Here is a 24,422-nt window from a genome sequence, read left to right as displayed (position 1 = left end):
AATAAACCAACGTTTGAAAGCAACTTTCATCTTCGATAATGATATAATGGTGTTTTAAAAATTAATAAGATAGAGAAGTGCATTTATAGATAAATCAAAAATTAAAACATGTCTAATTTAAGCTATGTATCTTTTCAATTTCCAATATTAAAGGATCTATTTTGACCAAAAATTACAATCTCTATTTTTTCATTTATTTAATGAATTTTTAACTCATTATATTTAACTTAATTTAAAATATTTTTTGATATACATAAACAATAAAATTCGATTAGTCACAAATTCAGAATTTATATAATATGTATTTAGAAAAGAAACATAAAGATAAAAGAGAAATGGCAATTTGATCTAATAATGTTCCAAAAAATAGACATTTTTATCTAATAAAGTAGAAATATAATTTTATCAAAAAAAGTAGAAATATATTTTTGAAATGATATATAAAAGAGTTAGTTATTTCTATATACATTTTTACAATACTTCGTGTATATGAGTGACACATAAGATAAGATTTTGACCTGCGCTTTGAAAGTTTATGACTAGATTGAATGGAACTACTTGGAAGCCCCGTTGGCTGCGCTTGGTTTCCATATAAGGTTTTGAGAGTGGATTATGTTTTGTGTTAAAACGGTTTCCTACACTGTGCTCATAATAGTGAATCTGAAGGGAATATAGTACCAAGCAAAGGGCTCCGGCAAGGTGATCCATTATCGCCTTTTCTTTTTTTATTTATGCACTGAGGGTTTATCACATCAACTTAATGAGGTGGAAAGGCATGTAGAAATAACAGGGATCCAATTTGCAGAGAGTGGTCCATCGGTTCATCACATGTTTTTTGCTGATGATTCACTTCTACTTCTGAAAGCCGATGAGGCGGTCTGTGAGGTACTGAAAGAGTAGGAAGGTGTCTCAGGCCAGATGATTAGTTTTACCAAATCAGCTATTACTTTTGGAAAAAAGGTTGATGAGGAACACAAAAGGAAAATCAAAGAAATCACAGGAATTGTGAATGAAGGAGGTATTGGGAAGTATCTTGGTTTACCTGAGTGTTTCTGTGGGTCAAAAATTGAAATGCTTCAGTATATACATGAGAAGATGACATCTCGTTTCAATGGCTGGTATGGGAATTTTCGGTCTGTAGGAGGGTAAGAAGTTCTCCTTAAATCTGTGGCAATGGCGATGCCGGTATTTACTATGTCGGTTTTTAAATTACCAAAGAAGACTTGTCATAATCTCACTAGTGCGATGGTAAATTTTTGGTGAAACGCTCGAGAGGAAAAGAATAAGATGCATTGGGTTTGATGGGAAAAAAATGTGTGTTGATAAAGAGAATGGAGGTCTTGAGTTTAGGGATTTAGAGAAATTCAATCAAGCTCTTTTGGCCAAATAAGGATGGCGGCTACTTATGTTTGATGATTCTTTATGTGCGAGGGTAGTAAGGAGTATATATTACCCGGAGGGAGATTTCATATCGACTCGTTTGGGATCACGGCTTTCTTTTGCATGGAGGAGTATTTTCTTTGAACAATAACTAATAGCAAAAAATCCACGAAGAGCCATTGGATCGGGAGAACACATTTTTGTTTGGATGGGATAAGTGGCTGTTTGGTTCTGTTCCGGTTGCTCCATTGAGGAAACAAAGTCTTCTTGATCTGGATCTGAGGTTTCGTGATCTCATTATTCATCAAACTTAAACATGGGACATGGGAAGCTTGAAGAAAAATTCTTTCAACAAGACATCGAGCTTATTCTAAAACAGAAACCAGCCTTTAATATTTAATACTTCTATTTACAACATTTTGATGTTTTATGAACTACCGACGATTTTACTTGTACTATAAAGAAGATCTTCTTTAATTTATATTATTAGTCTACATTTTTTTGTCAGCTATATTATTAGTCTACATAATTGTATAAATATTGATCAATTGTTTAAAAAAAATTGAATTTCAAAATTTTCTGATCTCCTAGACATAATTTGCAAAGTGATTTTGACACATGTACTCTCTACAATCTTTGTTCACTAAATAAATGTGACAAAACATGCTAGAAATGATGACATGACTTATGATTAAATGTGATACAGATAATTACATTTAATGTTTATTTATATTTTTGGTAATTGTTTTAGAGTATAGTAGTAAGTTATGCATCTTCATTAAAGTAAATCTATTCAAATATGATATTAACTAATATAATAACAGAAAATAATAATATTTTACAAATTTCAAATTATGATTTATTTATATTTTTTTATAATTATGCAATTTTATTACTATAAATATTTTTCAAATTTTTAAGTTTAATTTTGAAAAAAATATAATTTTTTAATCGTAACATTATTAGCTTCTTTTATATATCTACAAATTTTGAAATACTGTTTAATTATATTTGATAATTATACAACTTTTATATCATTTTTATTAATTTTGCAAGTTGGTTTTATATATTTTTTATCCAAGATATATGGATAAAATTATACATATTTATTCTTAAATATAATTTAGTATAAACAAAATTGTTTATATTATCTTAATTTTATGTTCAATTAAATCAAATTTTTTATTTAAATAGTGGTAAGAAAATAATATAAAAAAATTTAAAATCCAGTTAAAATTTAATTTTTTTTATTATTGTACATATACTGCATGAAAATATCTAGTATATTCCTATAAGGAAGGCTCAAACTCTGGATAAACCGAACTAAGATCAGTTTTAACCCTCACAAACCAAGTAACAAAACCGAACAAGATATACCGGTCTAAACTGTATAAAAAACATTAAACCACTCGGTTCAAGTTATTGTTGGGTCGCCGCCAATACATAGGATAATGGTGCTCTAACTGTTCGAGTTTCAAAGGCGTCCGTCTCTAAAAACATCTCCAATGTATTACTCCATTTTTTACTCCAAAATGGAGTAACTCCAAAATAGAGTTAAGTTTTACTCCAATGTATTACTCTATTTCCCACTCCAAAATAGAAAATTCCTAATATTTTATATTTTATATTTATTTAAAAATTAGTAATATCACCTTTCATTTATACTATTTGCAAAACAATCCATTTTCAGATTGTAATAATTATATTAAATACAATATTAACCACAATTATTTTTTTATTATATAAGTACTCGACAAGGTTTATAAAGAAAACATTTCTTACATTAAAAATTACATTACATAGCTTAAACACAATATCTGAGGAAGAAGTGTGTGTAGCTTTTTTACCTTTTTTTCAAATTTATATGAAATTAACAACAAAGTCCAATATAATACTATTTTTTTGTTAATTTACTCATTTGTACAAAAAAAAAGAAGAAAAATGAAGATGGGCATATCAATATTTGTTATTTATATTTTTATTCGACATAGTATATCTTATTATGCCAAAACACCAGCAACAATTTATTAAAAAAATTATTTTTCTTTAACAAAAACGTAATATTATTATAATATTATTTGAGTTTCGATATAGATAAAAAATCAGCGAGGACATTGATAATGACATGTGCATATAACTTTTCCTTTGTTATTGTCTTCGCTAGTTGTGCAGATACCGTGCGCTGTTTTATGTCTTTTGGCACATGCGGCTTTACATTGGTTGGCATCACATGTTCCTTTTTTGTTTGTTAATGTTTCATTACATTGGTTGACCCCTTTTCCTTTCTGAGCAATTGTCGTTTCTCCTGTTGTTATAATAAACATAATCTTAGTTTTATATTTAAAATAGAAAATCATTTTTTTGTAAAACATATGTTTAGAGAGTTTTCTGCGTATTTAAATAAAAGAAAAACTGAAATTTTGAATATCTTCTTTTTTAGTCATTGATTATTCTTGGAAAAATCATTAAACTCAATATTATAGAATTAAACATAAAATCTATGCAAGAATATAAAATAAACAGCATCAAATAACTTTAGAATGATTATATAATATATTAATAAAGCTGTAAATGTAAATACAAACCAAACAGAAGAATTGTGAGGATAACAAAACCAATAAACCAATGTTTGAAAGCAACTTTCATCTTCGATAATGAAATAATGGTGTTTTAAAAGTTAAAAAGTCAGAGAAGTACATTTATAGATGAATCAAAAATTAAAACATGTCTAATTTAAGCTATCTATCTTTTCAGATTCCGATATAAAAGGATCTATTTTGACCAAAATCACAATCTCTAGTTTTTTTTATTTATTTAATGATTTTGAACTCATTTATATTTAAATTTATTTAATTTTTTTATTTACATAAACAATCAAATTCGATTAGTCACAGATTCGAAATTTATATAATATATATTTAGAAAAGAAACATAAAGATAAACGAGAAATGACAATTTGATCTAATAGTGTATTCTTTGCCACTACCATTAGGATTAAGAAGAATACAGATGACAGTGGCGGTCTGTAAGGTACTGAAAGAGTATGAAGGTGCCTCATGCCAGATGATTAGCTTTACCAAACCAGCTATTACTTTTGGAAAAAAGGTAGATAGGAACACAAAAGGAAAATCAAAGATATCATAGGAATTGTGAATGAAGGAAGTATTGGGAAGTATCTTGGTTTACCTTAATGTTTCAGTGGGTCAAAAATTGAAATGCTTCAATATATACAGGAGAAGATGACATCGCATCAATGGCTGGTATGGGAGTTTTTTGTCGGCAGGAGGGAAAGAAGTTCTCCTTAAATTTGTGGCAATGGTGATGACGGTATTTGCTATGTCGGTTTTTAAATTACCAAAGAAGACTTGTCAAAATTTCACTAGTGCGATGGAAAATCCCTGGTGAAACGCTCAAGAGGGAAAGAATAAGATGCATTGGGTTTCATGGGAAAGGACGTGTCTTGATAAAGAGAATGGAGGTCTTTGGTTTAGGGATTTAGAGAAATTCAACCAAGCTCTTTTGGTCAAACAAGGATGGCGGCTACTTATGTTTGATGATTCTTTATGTGTGAAGGTAGTGAGGAGTAGATACTACCCGGAGGGAGATTTCCTATCGACTCGTTTGGATCACGACCTTCTTTTGCATGGAGGAGGAGTATTTGTTTGGATGAGAATTGCTAGCAAAAGGTCTACGAAAAACGTTGGACCGGGAGAACACATTTTAGTTTGGACGGATAAGTGGCTGTTAGGTTCTGTTCTGGTTGCTCCACTGAGGAAACATAGTCTTTTTGATATGGATCTGAGGGTTTGTGATCTCATTAACCCTCAAACTAAACACATGGGACAGGGGGAAGCTTGAAGAAAATTTCTTTCAACAAGACATCGAGCTTATTTTAAAACAGAAACCAAGCCTTTAATATTGTTCTATTTCGTATTTACACCATTTTGATGTTTTTGTGTTCAAAAAAAAAAAAAAAGAAGGTCTTCTTTAATTTATATTACTAGTCTACATAATTTATAAATATTGATAAATTGTTTTTTTTTTTTTTAATTCGAATTCCAAAATTTTCTGATGTATGATTTAATTGGTTTTTTGTTCTCAGACTGGATAAACCGAACTAAAATCAATTTTCACAAACCAGGTAACAAAACCGAACAAGATATACCGGTCCAAACTGTATAAAAACATTAAACCACTCGGTTCAAGTTATTGTTGGCGGTAGCCGCCAATACATATAATAACTGTTCGAGTTTCAAAGGCGTCTGTCTCTAACAAAAAAGAAACAATGATTCTCCGGAGACTTGTTCTGTCTGCAACATCCAACTCAAATCTCACAAGAAGCCAACCACTCTCTGTCTCCGCTACACGCCTCCTCTCATCTTCTCCCGATAGACATACTCCTTCGGGTTACGACGAAAAACTCGCCAGACTAACCCACAAGGACTGGCTAGCCCCCAACGAGGTTCTAAAAATCTTCGAAACCGTCAAAGACCCAACCTTCCTCATCCCTGCCTACCGACACTACTCCAAACGCAAAGACTACCAACCCACAGAGCCTCTCTACGCCCTTCTCATCAACAAGCTCGGACACGCCAAGATGTTCGACGAAATCGAACACCTCGTCAAAGCCCTAACCGTCGAGGAGAAACGGTGCCGTTTCTCCGAAGGGTTCTTCTACAGCCTCATGAAGGTTTACGGGAACTCAGCCGGGAGAATCAATAAAGCGATCGATATCCTCTTCTCCATGCCCGAGTTCGGGTGCTGGCCGAGCGCGAAAAGCTTCAATTTTATACTGAACCTCCTCGTCAAGGCGAAGCTGTTCGACGAGATTCATGAGATCTTCGTGAGGGCTCCTAACCTCGGCGTTGAGATCGATGGTTGTTGTTTGAATATACTTATCAAGGGGCTGTGCGAGAGTGGGAATCTCGACTCTGCACTCCAACTGCTCGACGAATTTCCTAAACTAAAATCGCGCCCTAACGTGATGACGTTTTCTCCGTTGTTACGTGGGTTTTGTAATAAAGGTGAGTTTGAGGGAGCGTTTAGGTTGTTGGAGAGGATGGAGAAGGAAGGGATCGAGCCGGATGCTATCACGTTTAATATTCTGATCTCGGGGCTTAGGAGGAAAGGTAGGGTCGAAGAAGGGGTTGAGGTTATGGAGCGGATGAAGGTGAGAGGGTGTCAGCCGAATAGTGGGACTTATCAGGAGGTGTTGTATGGTTTGTTGGATAAGAAGAGGAACTTGGAAGCTGGAGAGATGATGAGGAAGATGGTTTCTTGGGGTATGAGACCTAGTTTCTTGTCGTACAAGAAGATGGTTCTGGGGCTTTGTGAGACGAAGGATGCTGCGGAAGTGGATTGGGTTTTGAAGCAGATGGTGAGTCATGGTTTTGTTCCGAAAACGGGGATGTGGTGGAAAGTTGTTGGCTGTGTAGTTGTGAAGAATAAGGACTCTCAAGAAGTGTTGGATCGCATTATTGATCGCCAGGAAACAAGTGGATAATGTTTGTACATTTGTTTGAAAGATAGAACATGCTTTGCACAGTTCTTTGAGTGGAAGAAGCAAAGACAGAGACTCGAAAAGTTGTTGACCAAGACACAGACTCAAAACTCAAAACTCAAAAGGTGTACGCGAACCCTTTGTCGTAAAGTTACAACTACATTGACTTGGAACATACTCAAATATCCATCCTCAAGCCTTTGGTTACCTATGATTCGTTTTCTATTCTTCCATTTGGTGTGGCGACTTTCTCAGCTCTAGCAGAAGAGTTCTTGGCATCCATTTATGTTGTTTCCAAGTTTGGATTTACTTTCTGTACCTTTGCTTCTCTATTTTTCCGAAATCTCTGCAACACCTTTAAAATCTTCTTTGGAGTTTACTGATGTATTTACATGATCATCTTCGCCTGATCCAACAGTTTTACCTTCATGTTATGCTGTTTTTGGTGTTCCTAGGTCCTGCACAGCTAAGTGCAGGTTCATCATCAGACTCAGGTTCAGGAACAACATCTTGCGCTGACACGGTTAAACACTCGTTATCTCTTGAATTCCTTGACCCTCTAGGCGAAAACACATGCTTTATTTGTCTTGCAAAAATTTCAGCTTGTTTCAAAATGCTCTTTGCAACATCTTTCATGTGCCCCTTATTCTGACTGTCTTCAGAACTAAAGCTCTCACTTTTTGGACATCTTCCTGTGAGAGGCCCTGACAAACGGTCTTCAATGATGTACTTAACACCAACATCCTTTCGATTCAACGCCCTTAAATTAATCCAAGGAGACCTGACATCCTCCTCCATGTTCGCTGATTCTTCATTCTTCCCATTCCAACGAAACACTAAACCAACTTTCTTCAATCCACGACCAACAGACCTCACTGTGTTCTTACCTTCCTGAGTTTCATCAGGGCTGCTGCTTTCGTTACTTCCAGCAGAAGCATCATGAGGAATTCCAGGTACTTGGCTATCAAGGCATCGACTCCTGCCTTTTCTTGGTTCCCAAATCTGTGAGACTTCAGTTCCGGGCTGATGTATCCAGATCCCTGTCTCTTCTTGTCCTTCAATGTTAATTGGTTCCAAATTATCAAGAACCCTTGGAGACTTATCAGATGCCACCGACGAGACGGAGCATTTGCTTGCTTTCTCTAAAGCAAAAGAAGCCCACATATCTTCTTTACTTACTGTTACTCCTTCAAACCGATCATCATTCCACTGTAAAAGAATCAGATGCACATTGTTTAAGACTTATAATGAAACTCTATGTTCAGGCAAAATAACACAGAAGCTCAATTCTTACCTTTGGTTCATCCTCAGTTACGGTAATAGCAAGGTGCAGCCTCCCCGTTTTGATGTTCTGAAGAGGCAACCACATATCATTTCTTTGCCCACCTCTGAGCTCCGCAATGTTTACTGAACAATCGCCAAGCCTGCCATCGCAGAATCTGTCTTTGTCTTGTACTTCAATGTTAAGTACATTTGGAGAGTCCCATGTTAAGATTGGTATCTTGAACTCTTCTTGCCATTTGGGAGCCAACGTTTTCCTTAGTATCTTGGTTTTGAATCTGTAAGCGCCAAGCTGCCCTTTCACATAAGGATCAGCTAAACCTGAAGCACCCAAATCCAAGCAGTTCATAAAAATGCCGTTCAAACTTACTAAGAGTGCATGAAACTAACCATTTAGATCTGATGGTTTAACATCAGATGCTTCAACAACTTCAACAAGAGCGTGTGCAACTGGTCCTTTCTCATAAAAAAAGAACCAGTTTTCTGCAAGTAAACACAGGCACAAAGTTGTAATCATATGGACTGTACAAGATAGAAGTTATGTATTCTGAACATCCTACCTCCTGATCTTGGGCTAATAAATTTCTCCATATCAGCTACAAGCATATTTGGCTGCAAAGTTAGACACAAGCTTCATTAAAACTTGGCTTCATTGTAATGATAATGTTTGCTTAGCTACCATGAGGGAAACCTTACCTCAACAAGAGTCTGCTCAAATGCAGTAGACAGGAGATTGTCCTGAATGGGAAAAAATATTAATGAGGGTGAGGCTATTAGAAGATGAAACACTACTTTAAGTTTACAAGCTCATCAGGAGTCAATACTTACTAGCCATCCTGCAATCCCTGGAAGCACAGAAACATCAAGTCCATGAGTGAAGATTGGTTTTACATTCATTTGGAAGTAAGGTGGCTCAGCAAAACACACGCGTAAACGCCCTAGAAACGGCCATCTACGAAGGAACTTCACTCCAATCAACACCTTCAATAGTTAAAAGGTACACAGAATGAATCAAGGTACTCTCCACTTAAGAGAGTGTGTAAAAAAACATGTGGATGTGTGAAGTCATTACCTTTCCTTCGACATGCATTCCTGTGATATGTAACTTTGTCCACACTCCAAAACCAAGTCTTTTTCTTAGCTTCACTGCCAGTATTGCGCTCATATCATCTGCTGCGAGGAAGTTCATTCCAAGTTCCAGTACCTGAATAAACTCCAGCATAAGTTATACTTCCTCTATTTAGATATTAAGCACCAGATGTCACCATGTTGAGAGCTATACCAAGTGATCATCGCCAGTAGATTGCCCAAGCACCCTCCTTATACCAGTCAACAAAGGTGGGTTTCTTCCCAAATAGAGATGTTGTATCGAAGCTTCTTTCTGCATAAGTGATCATCATACCATACCATCAATTATACTAAGTGATGGTAATACAACAAATGGCCTAGTCATTTCCATAGAACCCAAAGAAGTATTCCAAATGTCTAACCATAGACAAAAAGAAACAGAAAATACTCAACAAATATGTCTGTGTGTTTTACCGCGGTCCAAGGTCTATATTTCTCCAAGAACCAAGGTATAATCGGACGCAGAATCTTCTGAGACGCAATCTGTTCCATGCAAATCGGCCATATCATCTCCACGGCATGATTCAGCCACCGGACTGATTCAGAGTCGGAGAGGACCTAACAAAGCCAAAGTCAGTATCTTTCAATGTAAAAATGAAAACCCCTAAAGAGATAGAACATGAACATGGAATAACTTTTTCTCCAAGGAAGTAAAACTACCCGTCTCTGGTTAGCTTGCTTCGTCTCTTGAAACTGAAACTTTCTCCTCAATCTCATCACATAACGTTCATGAACCTAAAATAAACCCCACCAAAACAAAGCAAAAATTAAAGTCTTTAACAAACCCAAAGGAAACATAAGTCAACCAGAGAGGGAGAGAGAGAGGAGCAGAAGAAACGATACCAAGTAGAGATATAGCAGAGAGAGGAGATATAAAAGGGAGTGTGATCGATTCAAGTAAGAAAGAATCCAAAGGAACATCAACACAATGACCACATGATGGAATACAGAACACTCCATTTGTTCCACGAAACACACAAGTGAAGATGGTTGCTTTGTCTTGTTAACCAAGGAGATCAAATTTCAGCCGAAGTTCTTCATGATGATGATGGAGTGTGTTTTGGTTCGAACAAAAAGGTCAACGAAAGAACGGTTGCAGTTTTATATATGTTTCTTTCTTCTGGTGGTTGATTAGTTAAGTGGGATCGAGAGACAATGACAACGAAAGCCTACGTTATTAGTTTAAGTGCGATCATATTTCCTCTCCTCTTTTCCGCTAAGCTCAAAACGTTATCGTTTCCTTTCGGGTTGTAAGACTTGTTTGGAAAGGAGAAAAACGTCATCTTCTGCGAAAGAGAAACGCGTCAACCCCCTGAAAGTGAGCAAGCGTGTAAGGCACGTGTTGAGGATATACAATAAGATTTACTCTGATGTTTCATGCCAAATTATGAATAAAAAGATCCTACTGTGCCATTAAAAAAAAAAAGGAGTTGATCTGAACCGACAAAGAGCCGGCCATAGTCATAAGTTCATAAAAAAATGAAATGTTGGTATAATTTCCAAAATATTAATAGTTAGTAACATATCATCTGATTCCTAAATGATTAAAAATATATATGTTTAGTCATTGTTTCAAGATTCATAAATCTATGGATGATTCACATTTGATATGTTTCCATATAACATTATCTGTGAATTTATATTATGATTTTATCTATATTTTTTGCTTACACCATTTAAATTTATGTATAGCAAGGTAGATATTTCATTAAGAAACAAATACACTTTTTTAAAATACACTTTTTACCAAATACAAAAAAAAAAAGCACTTTGTGTTTGAAGAAGTCGGGTGGGTCATAGAAAACATTTTACACCTCTAACCTTGCATCATATACTCCCTCCCCCCATTTCCTTACTAAGTGTCGTTATATAGAAAAATTTTCGTTTCAAAATAAGTGTTGTTTTCGACTTTTAATGACTTTCAATACAAAATTTATTAATTTTATTTAATAATTGATTTTTTATTGATTGAAATATAATTAAGTATATAACAATGTATTTAAACCCAACCCAGACACTGAACCGGACGACTTACTAGGTCGTTGGTGATGTGCCCCAGTCCACGGACCAGTCCGACCAGCATGAAGATCAGAACATTCCAGACGTCCCAGTTTAGGTTCGTCATTCCGATCAGACCAGACAGACCGATCGGACCGTGTACCGGCTCGACCCGCGAACGTCCGGATTAGAGCTTCGCCTAGATCCACGACCAGATGATCGAACTGACCGAACTGACCGAACTGAAGCTCGTCTTTCCCAGCCAACTCGACAAGCTAAGGCTGATGGTCAAGCCAGAATCAACCTAGGTCGAGCCAATTCCGATTCAGACCATGGCTTCTCTCTTTTGGCCCGTTTGGCTCGTACCGCATGTACCAGCGCCTGTGCTGATGATCTCTCTTCCTTGTTCGATCCGATCATGGACTTTTCCTTTGGATATTTCTCTAAGGCAAGGATCTTTAAGCTATCAGAAGACTTAGGCTATGTTGGAACGTAACTTGTCCGATCAGAACTTCCCGCGGCCTTAGCAGAACGTCCTGCGGCTCTTGCTGATCGTCCCGCCCATGTGCTGATCCTTTCCGCCTTGGACACAGCCAGCTCAGATGCATCTGGACAGGAGCCGAACGGTCACTTGGACTAATCTTCTCTATTTTCCGTGCCTTGACCAGATCTAGTCAAGTTTATATTTTCTATGTCTTGTTTTCCTACATTTCTATTTAATGTCTTTGACTACAAAACTCTATAAGTATGTAATCCCTTCTATTGAATAAGATAATCGATTTTGTCTAAAGCTTTTGAGTTAAACTATTTTTTCTTTGTTTAGAACTTGTCTTGTTTCTTGGTGAGTCATATCCAAGCAAACATCTCTCAAACTCGTTTGTCTTGTGAGTCATATCAAGCAACGGTTCAAGATTCTTCTTTTGGTGGACTTGTGAGTCGTATCAAGCACCAACTGAAGTCGGGAATATCGGAGGCCTTCCGCAACCTTCGTGTGACCCTTCAATCCATTCAGTTCTCCATCTGGAGTTCATATCCAAACCAGATCCAGTCGAGTGAGCCGATCTTAGGGTCCTTCAAGTGGTATCAAAGCCACTTGTCTGGTTTCTTCTGAATCATTCCATCTTCTCATCTTCCATTTCTTCATAAACACTTCTTCTTCTATCTATCTTGAATCTGGGCCCCTCATTAACATCCATTTTATAAAAAAAAAAGAGAGATCTACGAAATTTAAAAAAAAAAAAGTTTCAAGTTTGATTTGTGGATTGGTGATGGAAGAGAAAGTCTGCTGGCTGAGGAGAAATTCAGCTTTTGAGGTGGTTAAAATGGATTCCAAAACCAAAATCTCTTATCTTTCTATCTTGAGAAAATTCTCTTGTGTTTGCTTCGATTTGTCCATTGGGATTCTTAGATCTGTTCTTCTTAGAACCTTGAGTGAAAACTTGTGTGTGTGACCATCCAAATTCTGAGAGAAACACGTGTGTGGGTGAGGATCAAACACTTGAGAGAGTGAGGATTTTTTTTATCTAACGTTTTGTGTTTAAGAAATTTCAGGAACCATGAGTAGTGATGATGAATGAAACCATCCCGGAAACTCAGTTGCTGGACTGTCTAACCTTCAAATGCGTGCTTTGAATGATTCTATGTCTAACATGTTGAACACAGGTTTAGATCAAATCCATCAGAGGCTTGATGAGATTCAGGCCAGCCAAACTCATCCTAGAACCGGAACGAGAAGAGACCATCCGCAAAGGAACACCCGGTCCGACGATGAGATCCAATAGGAGGACGTCCAAGAGGATGAGGCCAGATCCGCATACCGTCCAAGAAGAGGTCCTAGAACCTGAGATCCAGGTGATGTCAATCCATTTGCTAGAACTGGTCGTACTGATGATAGTTTGAACGGATTGAAACTGAAAATTCCACCTTTTGATGGTAAAAATGATCCTGATGCTTTTCTTGAGTGGGAAAGGAAAATTGAGCATGTGTTTGATTGTCAAAACTTTTCTGAACTAAAGAAAGTAAGATTTGCTGCTACTAATTTCTCTGGCTATGCTATTAATTGGTATGATCAAGTTTTGAACCACAAGAGGAGAACAGGTGAACGGCCGATTGAGACATGGGACGAGCTTACCGAGCTGATGAGGAAACGTTTCGTACCTTCTCACTATCACCGCGACCTCCACCAGAAGCTAAGACGCTTGCTTCAAGGAACCAACTCTGTGGAAGACTATTACCAAGGGATAGAGATCTTGATGATCAAGACTGACACGGATGAGCCTTTGGAAGCCACCATGGCTCGATTTCTTTCAGGCCTCAACCGTGACATCCAAGACCGTATGGAGCTTCAAGAGTATGGTAGTGTGGAACAGATGCTACACAAAGCCATCTTGATCGAGCAACAACTCAAGAGGAATAGTTTCTCAAAACCGGCCATTACTTCCAAAAACCGGTCTTCTCTCCTAAACCGGTCTTTGCTCCTAAACCAAGCTACCAAGACAAAGGTAAGCCTTCTTCCACAACACATAATGCTTTTAAAACTGATGTTCCTGCTCGTGATGACAAAAGAAAGGCAGTGGAGACTTCTGGCCGAGCAAGAGACATTAGGTGCTTCAAGTGTCAAGGCCTAGGACACTTCGCCAAAAATTGTCCCAACCAACGGGTGATGATTCTCATGGAAAATGCAGAAGTTGAATCTGAGAATGAACAGGAGGATCTGGTTCCAATCTTTGATGATGAGGACGAGTCATTTGGATATCCACATCACGGGCCACTACTCGTTGCTAGGAAAAGCATGGTGGAGTCAATCTTTGATGAGACGGACAGCCGCTTGGTCGATGATTCTGATCCGACCTTTGATGTTGACTCCGATCCGATCTTTGATGAAAAGGTTTGCTTCGACTATCCAGCTCATGGTCCTCTACTTGTCACAAGAAGATCTTTGAGTGTTCAACCCAAAACCAATGAAAAAGAACAAAGGGATAATCTTTTTCATTCTCGTTGTTTAGTTTCTGAAAAGGTCTGTTCTTTGATTATTGATGGTGGGAGTTGTACTAATGTTGCTAGTGACAGTCTTGTCAGGAAACTAGGGCTTGCTACTCGGCCTCTCTCTCGTCCTTTCAGGTTGGAATGGCTAAACGAGGCTGGAGAACAGTATCTGAAAGAACAAGTTACCGTCCCCATTACCATTGGCCGATATGAGGACGAGGTCATTTGCAACGTTCTTCCTATGGACGCATGCCACATTCTCTTTGGCAAGCCATGATAATTTGATAAAAGGGCCGTGCATGATGGTTTCACAAACCGACACTCCTTTGACCATAAAGGAAAGAAGATCACACTGGTTCCTTTGACCCCTTTGGAGGTCCATCAAGATCAGGTCCAACTCAAGAGGAGCCGTGACAAAGAATCCAAGCCAGATGAACACGAATCATCCCAACGGAACTCCAATTTCTATATCAAGCCAAGTCAGGTCAAGAAATCTCTTTACTCTCAAAAGTCCTTTCTTTTACTTGTGTACAAAGAATCTCTTATTACCTTGCACCGGAGATTCCGAGTGAACTTTTAGATGTTTTGCAGGAGTATTCTGATGTATTTCCAGATGAGAATCCTAAAGGATTGCCACCAGTACGAGGCATTGAACATCAGATAGACCTTGTTCCAGGAGCGTCTCTGCCAAACCGACCAGCTTACCGTACCAATCCGGTGGAGACCAAGGAACTTCAGAAGCAGATTGGTGACCTTCTTGAGAAAGGCTACATCCGGGAGAGCCTCAATCCTTGTGCCATTCATGTCCTTCTTGTGCCCAAAAAGGATGGCTCGTGGCGCATGTGTTTGGACTGCCGTGCCATCAACAACATCACAGTAAAGTATATGCATCCCATTCCTAGGCTAGACGACATGCTTGATGAGTTGCATGGATCATGTGTCTTCTCTAAAATTGATTTGAAAAGTGGCTATCACCAGATTAGGATGAAAGAAGGTGATGAGTGGAAAACTGCATTTAAAACAAAGTTAGGATTGTATGAGTGGCTTGTTATGCCATTTGGTCTTACTAATGCACCTAGCACTTTTATGCATTTGATGAATCATGTCTTGAGGTCATTCATTGGTCATTTTGTTTTTTCTACTTTGATGACATTCTTATCTATAGCAAAAACATTGAAGATCATAAGATGCATCTAAAGTCTGTTTTTGAAGTTCTTAGAAAAGAAAAAACTCTTTGCCAATCTTGGCAAATGCTCTTTTGGAACAGATCACGTGGTGTTCTTGGGTTTTGTTGTAGGTGCTGAAGGACTTAGAGTGGACGAGGAGAAAATCAAAGCCATCCGAGACTGGCCAAGTCCATCGACCGTGGGCGAGGTAAGGAGCTTTCATGGTCTGGCCGGTTTTTATAGGCGATTTGTTCCAGCCTTCAGTTCCATTGCTGCTCCTCTGACTGAAAAGATCAAGAAGAATGTCGGATTCAAATGGGAACAAGCCCAAGAAGAAGCTTTTCATATGCTAAAATGGAAGTTGACTCATGCACCTTTACTTGTACTTCCTGACTTTACTAAAACCTTTGAGATTGAATGTGATGCTTCCGGAGTTGGAATTGGTGCTGTCTTGATGCAGGATAGGAAACCCATTGCTTACTTCAGTGAGAAGCTTGGAGGCGCCACACTCGATTACCCCACCTACGACCAGGAGCTATATGCTTTGGTGAGAACTCTCCAAACGTGGCAACACTATCTTTGGCCTAAGGAGTTTGTTATCCACACGGACCATCTGTCCTTGAAACATCTTAAGGGTCAACAGAATCTGAACAAGAGACACACACGTTGGGTGGAGTTCATTGAGACATTTCCTTATGTTATCAAGTACAAGCAAGGTAAGGAAAATGTAGTGGCTGATGCCTTGTCCCGAAGGTACACTCTTCTTTCAGCCCTTGAAACAAAACTGCTTGGCTTTTGAACTTATCAAAGACTTGTATGGGGCTGATCCAGATTTCAAAGAAATATTTCAAAAGTGTTCCAAAGTGGCTTACGGAAAGTACTTTCAAAATTCTGAATTTTTGTTCTTTGATAACCGTTTGTGTGTGCCCCAATGTTCTTTGAGGGAGTTGTTTCTTAGGGAATCTCATGGAGGAGGTCTTATGGGACATTTTGGAGTCAAGAAGACATACAAGACGGTTTATGATCACTTCTACTGGCCGAGCTTGATGAAGGACGTTGAAAGGATTTGTGGCCGATGTGTGGTCTGCAAGAAATCCAAAACTAAGGCGTCCAATCACGGTTTGTATTCGGCTCTACCCATTCCTTCTCATCCTTGGGTAGATATTTTTATGGATTTTGTTCTTGGTTTGCCTAGGAATAAATCTGGCTGAGACTCCATCTTTGTGATTGTTGATAGATTTTCAAAAATGGCTCATTTCATTCCATGTCATAAGACTAATGATGCTGTGCAAGTTGCTGATTTGTTCTTTAGGAAAATTGTTCGATTGCATGGAATGCCTAAAACCATTGTCTCTGATCGTGATGCTAAGTTCCTTTTCTGGAAAACTTTGTGGTCTAAATTAGGAACAAGATTAATGTTTTCTACGACTTGTCACCCACAAACTGATGGCCAAACTGAAGCAGCGAATAGAACTTTGTCCGCATTGATTAGATCATTGGTTAAGAAAAACCTTAAACTTTGGGAAGAATGTTTGTCTCATGTTGAGTTTGCTTATAATCATGATATGCATTCTGCTACTAAGTTTTCACCTTTTGAAGTCGTTTATGGCTTTAATCCTTTATCTCCACTTGATCTTTTGCCTTTGCCTTTGAGTGAAAGAGTTAGTACAGATGGCAAGAAGAAAACAGACACTATCAAGAAGTTACATGAGCAGGTTCGTGCCAACATTGAAGCCAAAACCGAAGGATACAAAAGATATGCTAACAAGAATAGAAAGGAGGTGATCTTTAGAGAGGGTGATCTTGTTTGGGTTCACTTAAGGAAAGAACGGTTTACGGAGGAAAGAAAGTCTAAACTCATGCCTCGGGTCGATGGTCCATTCCAGATCCTTAGAAAGATCAATGACAATGCTTATCAGCTTGACTTACAAGGTAAGTATGATATTTCTTCAAGCTTTAATGTGTCTAATCTTTCTCTTTTTCTTGTAGATGATCCAGATTTGTGGACAAATCCTTTTAAAGAAGGAGGGAATGATGTGCCCCAGTCCATGGACCAGTCCGACCAGCATGAAGATCAGACATTCCAGACGTCCCAGTTGAGGTTCATCCTTCTGATCAGACCAGACAGACCGATCGGGCCATGTAGCGGCTTGACCCGCAAACGTCCGGATTAGAGCTTCGCCCAGATCCACCACCAGATGATCGAACTGACCGAACTGACCAAACTGAAGCTCGTCTTTCCCGGCCAACTTGACAAGCTAAGGCTGATGGTCAAGCCAAAATCAACTTAGGTCGAGCCAATTCCGATTCAGACCATGGCTTCTCTCTTTTGGCCCGTTTGGCTCATACCGCATGTACCGGCGACTGTGCTGATGATCTCTCTTCCTTGTTCGATCCGATCATGGACTTTTCCTTTGGATATTTCTCTAAGGCAAGGATCTTTAAGCTATCAGAAGACTTGGGCTATGTTGGAACGCAACTTGTCCGATCAGAACGTCCCGCGGCCTTAGCAGAACGTCCCGCGGCCTTAGCAGAACGTCCCGCCCATGTGCTGATCCTTTCCGCCTTGGACACAGCCAGCTCGGATGCATATGGACAGGAGCCGAACGGTCACTTTGACTAGTCTTCCTATTTTTCGTGCCTTGAACAGATCTAGTCAAATTTATATTTTCTATGTCTTGTTTTTCTACATTTCTATTTAATGTCTTTGACTACAAAACTCTATAAGTATGTAATCCCTTCTATTGAATAAGATAATCGATTTTTTTCTAAAGCTTTTGAGTTGAACTCTTTGTTCTTTGTTTAGAACTTGTTTTGTTTCTTGGTGAGTCATATCCAAGCAAACATCTCTCAAACTCGTTGGTCTTGTGAGTCATATCAAGCAACGGTTCGAGATTCTTCTTTTGGTGGACTTGTGAGTCATATCAAGCACCAACTGAAGTCGGGAATATCGGAGGCCTTCCGCAACCTTCGTGTGACCCTTCAATCCATTCAGTTCTCCATCTGGAGTTCATATCCAAACCAGATCCAGTCGAGTGAGCCGATCTTAGGGTCCTTCAGCTTGGTCACTAGGTCGACCGGGTGAACTGCGGGTTGACAAATTAATTAATTTTATTATATAATAATATATTAGCTATGTAAATAAAAATATAGAAACTAAAGTTTAATATTTTCTAAATGTTTTTTTAAAACATAAAATAATAGTTTAGATATGTATATATTTTATGTTTAAATTTTTTTAGAAAATACTTAACTTTAGTTTTTATATTTTTATTTTCATTTGATATACAAAATATCAAAAATAGCTTAGACTATTTAAAATTTTTCTGTAACAGGGTAAGAGTTATGACATCTAAAAAAACAATACATAAAATTCATAAATATTTAAATGTCTAATGTAAATAAAAAATTAAACTTCAAAATCCAAAATAAACCAAAAGCAAAAGATCATTGTAATAAATTGTCAATAACAGAAATAAACTAACAACAAATCACATCAACTAATTTTGGTTCTCTCTAACATTGTTCACTTAATTTTCTTCTGGTGGCATAGTGAAATCTTCATCAAAATTCAAAAATCACAAATATAAAACTAAAAAAAAAAACCTAACTTGTTTTTTTTGTAAGCACCTAACTTCTTAATTATAAACTTAGAATATAAAACATAATCTCAAAGCATAATTAAAAACTAAAAAAAAGAAGTAAAAGTTATTTATTGGTTCAACCGGTATCGCGTTTCGGGTTTTACTGAATTTTCACGGGTTTTGCGAGTTTCTAAATATTGTGTTTTTCACAAAACCCAAACCGGATTTTTTCTGGGTCACCGAGTTTACCGGTTCAACTGCGGGTCTGGATCGGGTTTCAAAACACCAGTATATAGGTAATCGCGTTTTTATATAGAAAATATACATAATTAATTGTTTATTTAATTTGTGTACACAAAATTTAAACGACATTCAAAATAAAACAAATGGAGTATTAATTTCTAGACTATAGTTTGAAATGGATCTGAGAAAAAATGATGCTTAAACGTGATTAATGATGGTTTCTTTGCTTTATTTCCGTCGGTGTTATTTTTGTAAAGTAAAAAGGTGTATACAGCGAAGCAAGTCTTCCCCTCGGGTTACGTTAGTTCAAATTATAGAGAAATCAGACCAACCACGGAAACAGCCACGTGGCACGCGCATACCTCAAATACATAATAACCTTACAAAACTGAAATCTTGTTTTCACCATAATCAGAGGAAGATTGTTTTTGTTTATTGATCCGAAAAGAGAGATGACCAGCGGCGGCGTAGTAGAAGACGAGAAAAACAGATCAGTTGCGAATGATTATCAACACCAGCAGCAGCCTCCTCATCCTCCGCCGTTTCAAGGTGTCTCCAACTATCCACCTCCTCAGCAGCAGCCACCTCCCCCCGGTTATCCACAGCCAGCTCAGCCCTACGTCTCCGGTAACTTTCTTTTTCATGTTTTCAATGGACAACATGTTGAAATGATCAGATCAGCTGTTGGTTTCTTCTTCTTTTTGTGTTTGTTTATTTTCTTTTCTTTTCTTGATATATTCCATCGAATATCCTTTTGGTGATTAATTTGTTTGGATCTTTGATATTTTACTTCCACTAAAGCCGCCAAAATTCGCATTGGATTAGAATCTAACTCTTTATAGAATTTTGTGAGATCCTTTGTAGTATATAAGTATTGTATTCGAACCTGATCCAGTAACTAAAAGAGAATATTTACCTATTTACTACTCTCTTTTTTACCGTGTGTCTACTTTTGAGAAAAATCAAGATGCTAGATCGCTTGAGAATGAAGAGACAAATTGAGCCTCAAAAGTAAGAAAGATTTAAAGGTTTTTGATATAGAAAATGTTAAACGCAATGGAAGGTTCTGTTTTGGTTTAGCGTTTACGTTTTTTAACTGACAAATGATTTTTGCTTTGAATGTTTTAAGATTGTGGGTTCATATGGAATAGTAGTACACATTAAATCTTATTTTCTCAAAAAGGGTTGTGTCATTTTGTTCTAATGATCCTTATGGTTTCTCTAGGTTATGCTGTTAATGGAGTAACAGAGCACGATCGTCTTCCGTGTTGTGGAATAGGCATTGGTTGGTTATTGTAAGTCTAATTCATCTTTTTACCTTATCTTCTGATCATTTACATTCTTGTCAAGCTTTGAGCAAAACACAAACCCACATTTGTTTTTTTGGTTTTTGTTTCTTGAAGATTCATCCTTGGTTTCTTCTTCGGTGCCATCCCCTGGTACATCGGCTTTTTCCTTTTCCTATTCTCTAGAAACCCGCGTGAGAAACCAGGATACATAGCTTGTGCAATTGGAGTAAGTCCATAATATATATATCTCACATGGCAATACATATTTTCTTATTTTTCTGATGAAGACACTAAGTTAATTCTGACCAACAGGCTGTTATTGCTACGATTTTCATCGTTATTGGAGCTGTAAGAGGATCAGGGGCCTGGTCTTAAAGTGAAGACTTGACGCTCCTAATCCGGTAGAGACCGATTAGGGCGTTGAGGTACTGTTGTTGCAGAAGAAGATTGTACATGTGTGTTTAAGACCTCAATGTATATTGTTTAAAGATTACAGTCGACCATGGCATTTGTTTACTTACCAAAAAAATGTTCATCTCCAAACCGTAGTAATGTGTTTAAATTTTAAAATTATATATATACATATATGATTTGTGTGACATAGGCGTCGTCAAGCTTTTCAAAAATCGAGATGACTATTTTTCTAAACTTTTAGACTCTTTACATTTCTGATGAAGTGTTTTAGCTGCTGCTAGGCATTGAGTATGATTTACCACTTTCTTAAACACTGGTGATTTGAACCAGTATCTTTTTCCTTTTTTTTTTTTATAAAGAATTACTTATAACATCTGTTAGCTACGTTTATGGATGTTTTATTAACTTTTTCTGTACGTGTTTCATAATTTCAAAAGATTATGGAAAGAAAAACAACTAGAATGTATAGCTGAAAAATGAGTAGTTTAATGGTCTTCATCAAATATTACAACGAGAACTCTTCAGCTAATCGTAAATATTTATAGAAGGATCATAGTATAGTGGTCCAGATTTAAAAAATGTTTACATCATAGTTCAATTTTTAGACAATATAACATTTTTCAGATTATAGGATACAAGCTTAACATAAACTTCTAGAGTGTCACAAAAAGACCTATTCAACATGTTTATCGAAGATCTCGTATATAATGACTATCGATCAAAGTGTTACATTCTGTAAAATTGTTTATCAAAGATGGAGATTATACAATGGTAAAAAGAAACTGTTAATATTTTCTATATATTATTTGAATATCTTTTAAGAAAATGTAACCTCAATTGTGCATTAATTACAAAATAAATTCGTTAAGGTGTAAACTCTTTAATACACCAATTTTCTTATGTGGCATCATTAGAATGAGCTCGAAGAAATGTTAGTTTAACCCATATATTCCCTAGAAAAATTATTATAACCATATACGTCCATGTTATTTTATGTTCATGTTGTCTAACTAACATACTAACAATAAAGTTTAACACGGCCTTTTTGATAAATCAAATAAGTTTTTTCAGTTATCATTAATCAGAAACAAAACATTAATAAAAGTCTAAAAACTATTGACAAAAATTTATTATCCCCTATATATTATTTGTGAAACATTACAACTTCTTTTTGTTGCCACTTGTCATCACTAGGATGATTCTTAGAATTATTAGAGAAATAGGTTGGTCCATCTAATTATATAATAAGTTTTTTATTAAACTAACCATAAATTCATTATTAATGTCATTTATTATTTCCTTAAATAAAGATTACGGAATTGCCTATATATGTTATATTTTGAATTTTAAAAAACGACTATAAATTACTAAAACTGTTAAAAGTCTCACATTCAAATTTTGCGATCCATGGTTTAAAATTTTTGTTATGACAAAATACAAATGATTACAAAATCATATAAGTAAAAGTCTAATTTAATTAATCGTTAAGATTTAAAGTATATATGTATATATATCATTCTAAATTAAACTATAAACCATATTGAATAAATAAATATTTTAGTTTCAAAATTTACTTTGAATAATTTTTTTTTGATAAAAGTTTTGAACTAACATTGATAATTTTTTTTAAATTATCAATTACTAAAATTATTAATCCCACAATGAAAATTTTGTTATCAGTAATTTAAAGTTTTTGCTATTAAAGATACACATGATAAGAAAAACATATGAGTAGAAAATATCATTTAATAGACATTAATATTAAAAATATATTATGTATGTTAATATCATTTAAATTTAATTACATATCCTATCAAATTTTTTAAAAAAATTGTTTGGATTAATAAAATTTACTTTAGATATTTTTTTTTTAATATCTAAAGAAATATATTCTAGGATGCCTTGACTGTTTAGTATCATCAAGTAAATTGAGACATTTCAAAAGTGGTGAGACTTCTACAACCTTGGTTTAAATCTATTCGAGAGCGAAGCTTAAGAAACGTTTTGGTTTGTGTTACAAATGAACATGGAATGTCAACTTTTTCATAATAGAGCTGAGATGGCCATATATCGAATGTCAACTTTCATAAACTTAAATGACAAACTGTAGGGAAAATTTGATTATGAAAGTTCCTCTCAGTAATTTTAACATAACAATGAATTCATAACTCTACAATGAATTCATAACTTGATGATACTAAACAGTCAAGGCATCCTAGAATATATTTCTTTAGATATTAAAAAAAAAATATTTAGTTTCTTTTTTTTATCAAAAAATATATTTAGTTACTATGTAATATTCTAGAGTCATTATCACTATCACAAATGTATATGAAGCATTTTGTGTTCAAAAAACAGTTTGCAATGTCTATAACATATATTATTATGTGTATTCGTTTGTCATCATCCAATGTTAAAGTGAATGTCATGTATTCTGATACGAATGTTCAGCCAAGTTTCACTATACGCAAAAGTTTGTTTGTTTAACCTACCTAAGCAACAATTGCAGCCATACATGGTAAAAACTATATTACATATCTGTTTTTGGTATTTTTGAAGTAAACGGTATCTTCAAGAATTCATAACCATTTAAAAAGATCTTGCTGATCAAATTTGGATACGTGTGGCAAAGAAGCTTAATAAATCTTGCTTACCAAGCTTGAAGAGTAATTAATAAACTTATTAAACTTTATAAATTTACCATAAATTATGATAACTTAGAATATGTGACATGCCAATAATATGTTTTATTTGTTATCAAGCAAAACTAAATATGGGGACAAATAAATTGTAAACATTAATATGGCCCGAAATTTGGTTTTCAGATGTTATATGTTTATAAAAAATAAATGTAACTGTTATCAAAGTCAGAAAGAAAAGTGCCGAAAGCCTCGAAAATATAAAAGATGTGAGGTCTGCTGCACTATTTGCACAGTAAAATTCTTTTCTATATATACGAATTGTAACTCGTCCCTTACATCTCTCTTCTCCCTCTCTATAGTAATCTCTCTCTTTCGTTATTATCATATATCAGTGTTATTCCATCTCTGCGTGTATAAAATTTCGCCCTTATTTGAATTTTTCAATACTATAAAATTATAAGTTATTTTATAACACGTTATCAGTACGATCGTTCTCCAATTTGGTAAAAATTATTTGTATCATTTATACCCTGCTATAATGGGCGGTATACCGCCTCTACTATTATTTATATCATGTTATAATGGCCGGAATACTACATATATTATTTATTAGTAATTTAATTAATTTATTGGTCGGCCGAGCCGCCTTATATTCTATTTATTGTTAATTGGTCGGCCGAGCCGCTGTATAATTTATTTATTACTCTGCATTGACCGGCTGAGCCGTCGCATGATTTGTTGTCATAACATAAATATTCCATTGCCACAATTTTTACATTTATTAATTTTTATGAAATTTTATAGATTTGATT

General features: G+C 35.9%; 4 protein-coding genes across 4 annotated transcripts; 3 read left to right on the top strand and 1 right to left on the bottom strand.

Annotated features, from left to right (window-relative positions):
- Positions 1 to 5,655: 5,655 nt before the first annotated feature.
- Positions 5,656 to 7,286, top strand: LOC106294925 (pentatricopeptide repeat-containing protein At3g14580, mitochondrial). Its single transcript, XM_013730636.1, has one exon. It carries the CDS (start codon positions 5,666 to 5,668, stop codon positions 6,881 to 6,883), a length of 1,218 nt encoding a protein of 405 aa, XP_013586090.1. The 5' UTR covers positions 5,656 to 5,665; the 3' UTR covers positions 6,884 to 7,286.
- Positions 7,287 to 7,297: 11 nt separating this feature from the next.
- On the bottom strand, positions 7,298 to 10,361 carry LOC106294923 (C2 domain-containing protein At1g53590). The gene is made up of 11 exons (XM_013730635.1): positions 10,133 to 10,361; positions 9,950 to 10,024; positions 9,704 to 9,847; positions 9,444 to 9,542; positions 9,234 to 9,365; positions 8,990 to 9,142; positions 8,858 to 8,899; positions 8,722 to 8,773; positions 8,552 to 8,644; positions 8,175 to 8,482; positions 7,298 to 8,089 (listed from the first exon to the last, which is right to left on the bottom strand). The coding sequence occupies exons 1-11, from the start codon at positions 10,247 to 10,249 to the stop codon at positions 7,307 to 7,309; spliced, it is 1,998 nt and encodes a 665-aa protein (XP_013586089.1). The 5' UTR covers positions 10,250 to 10,361; the 3' UTR covers positions 7,298 to 7,306.
- A 2,615-nt stretch (positions 10,362 to 12,976) lies between these two features.
- On the top strand, positions 12,977 to 15,650 carry LOC106292300. The gene is made up of 6 exons (XM_013727899.1): positions 12,977 to 13,138; positions 13,303 to 13,788; positions 13,857 to 14,538; positions 14,611 to 14,756; positions 14,864 to 15,376; positions 15,570 to 15,650. The coding sequence occupies exons 1-6, from the start codon at positions 12,977 to 12,979 to the stop codon at positions 15,648 to 15,650; spliced, it is 2,070 nt and encodes a 689-aa protein (XP_013583353.1).
- A 3,938-nt stretch (positions 15,651 to 19,588) lies between these two features.
- Positions 19,589 to 21,144, top strand: LOC106294922 (60S ribosomal protein L18a-like protein). Its single transcript, XM_013730634.1, has 4 exons — positions 19,589 to 19,892; positions 20,491 to 20,560; positions 20,669 to 20,780; positions 20,867 to 21,144. Exons 1-4 carry the CDS (start codon positions 19,718 to 19,720, stop codon positions 20,927 to 20,929), a joined length of 420 nt encoding a protein of 139 aa, XP_013586088.1. The 5' UTR covers positions 19,589 to 19,717; the 3' UTR covers positions 20,930 to 21,144.
- The last annotated feature ends 3,278 nt before the right edge of the window (positions 21,145 to 24,422 follow it).

Source organism: Brassica oleracea, chromosome C5 (genome assembly GCF_000695525.1).
Source record: "Brassica oleracea var. oleracea cultivar TO1000 chromosome C5, BOL, whole genome shotgun sequence".
NCBI classification, from domain to species: Eukaryota; Viridiplantae; Streptophyta; class Magnoliopsida; order Brassicales; family Brassicaceae; genus Brassica; species Brassica oleracea.
The sequence above is the reverse complement of the archived record's forward strand: the minus strand, read 5'-3'. Positions and strand labels throughout refer to the sequence as shown.

Bases quoted from the DNA above. Each gene is read 5' to 3' on its own strand.
- LOC106294925 (XM_013730636.1), top strand. From the start codon at position 5,666: ATGATTCTCCGGAGACTTGTTCTGTCTGCAACATCCAACTCAAATCTC.
- LOC106294923 (XM_013730635.1), bottom strand. From the start codon at position 10,249: ATGGAGTGTTCTGTATTCCATCATGTGGTCATTGTGTTGATGTTCCTT. The intron at 8,774-8,857 runs GTAAGGTTTCCC...CTAACTTTGCAG, and splicing joins TTGAGCAGACTCTTGTTGAG to CCAAATATGCTTGTAGCTGA. The intron at 8,090-8,174 runs GTAAGAATTGAG...ATTCTTTTACAG, and splicing joins TAACTGAGGATGAACCAAAG to TGGAATGATGATCGGTTTGA.
- LOC106292300 (XM_013727899.1), top strand. From the start codon at position 12,977: ATGAGATTCAGGCCAGCCAAACTCATCCTAGAACCGGAACGAGAAGAG. The intron at 13,789-13,856 runs GTAAGCCTTCTT...GACAAAAGAAAG, and splicing joins ACCAAGCTACCAAGACAAAG to GCAGTGGAGACTTCTGGCCG. The intron at 14,539-14,610 runs GCAAGCCATGAT...TTGACCATAAAG, and splicing joins CGCATGCCACATTCTCTTTG to GAAAGAAGATCACACTGGTT.
- LOC106294922 (XM_013730634.1), top strand. From the start codon at position 19,718: ATGACCAGCGGCGGCGTAGTAGAAGACGAGAAAAACAGATCAGTTGCG. The intron at 19,893-20,490 runs GTAACTTTCTTT...TGGTTTCTCTAG, and splicing joins AGCTCAGCCCTACGTCTCCG to GTTATGCTGTTAATGGAGTA. The intron at 20,781-20,866 runs GTAAGTCCATAA...TCTGACCAACAG, and splicing joins ACATAGCTTGTGCAATTGGA to GCTGTTATTGCTACGATTTT.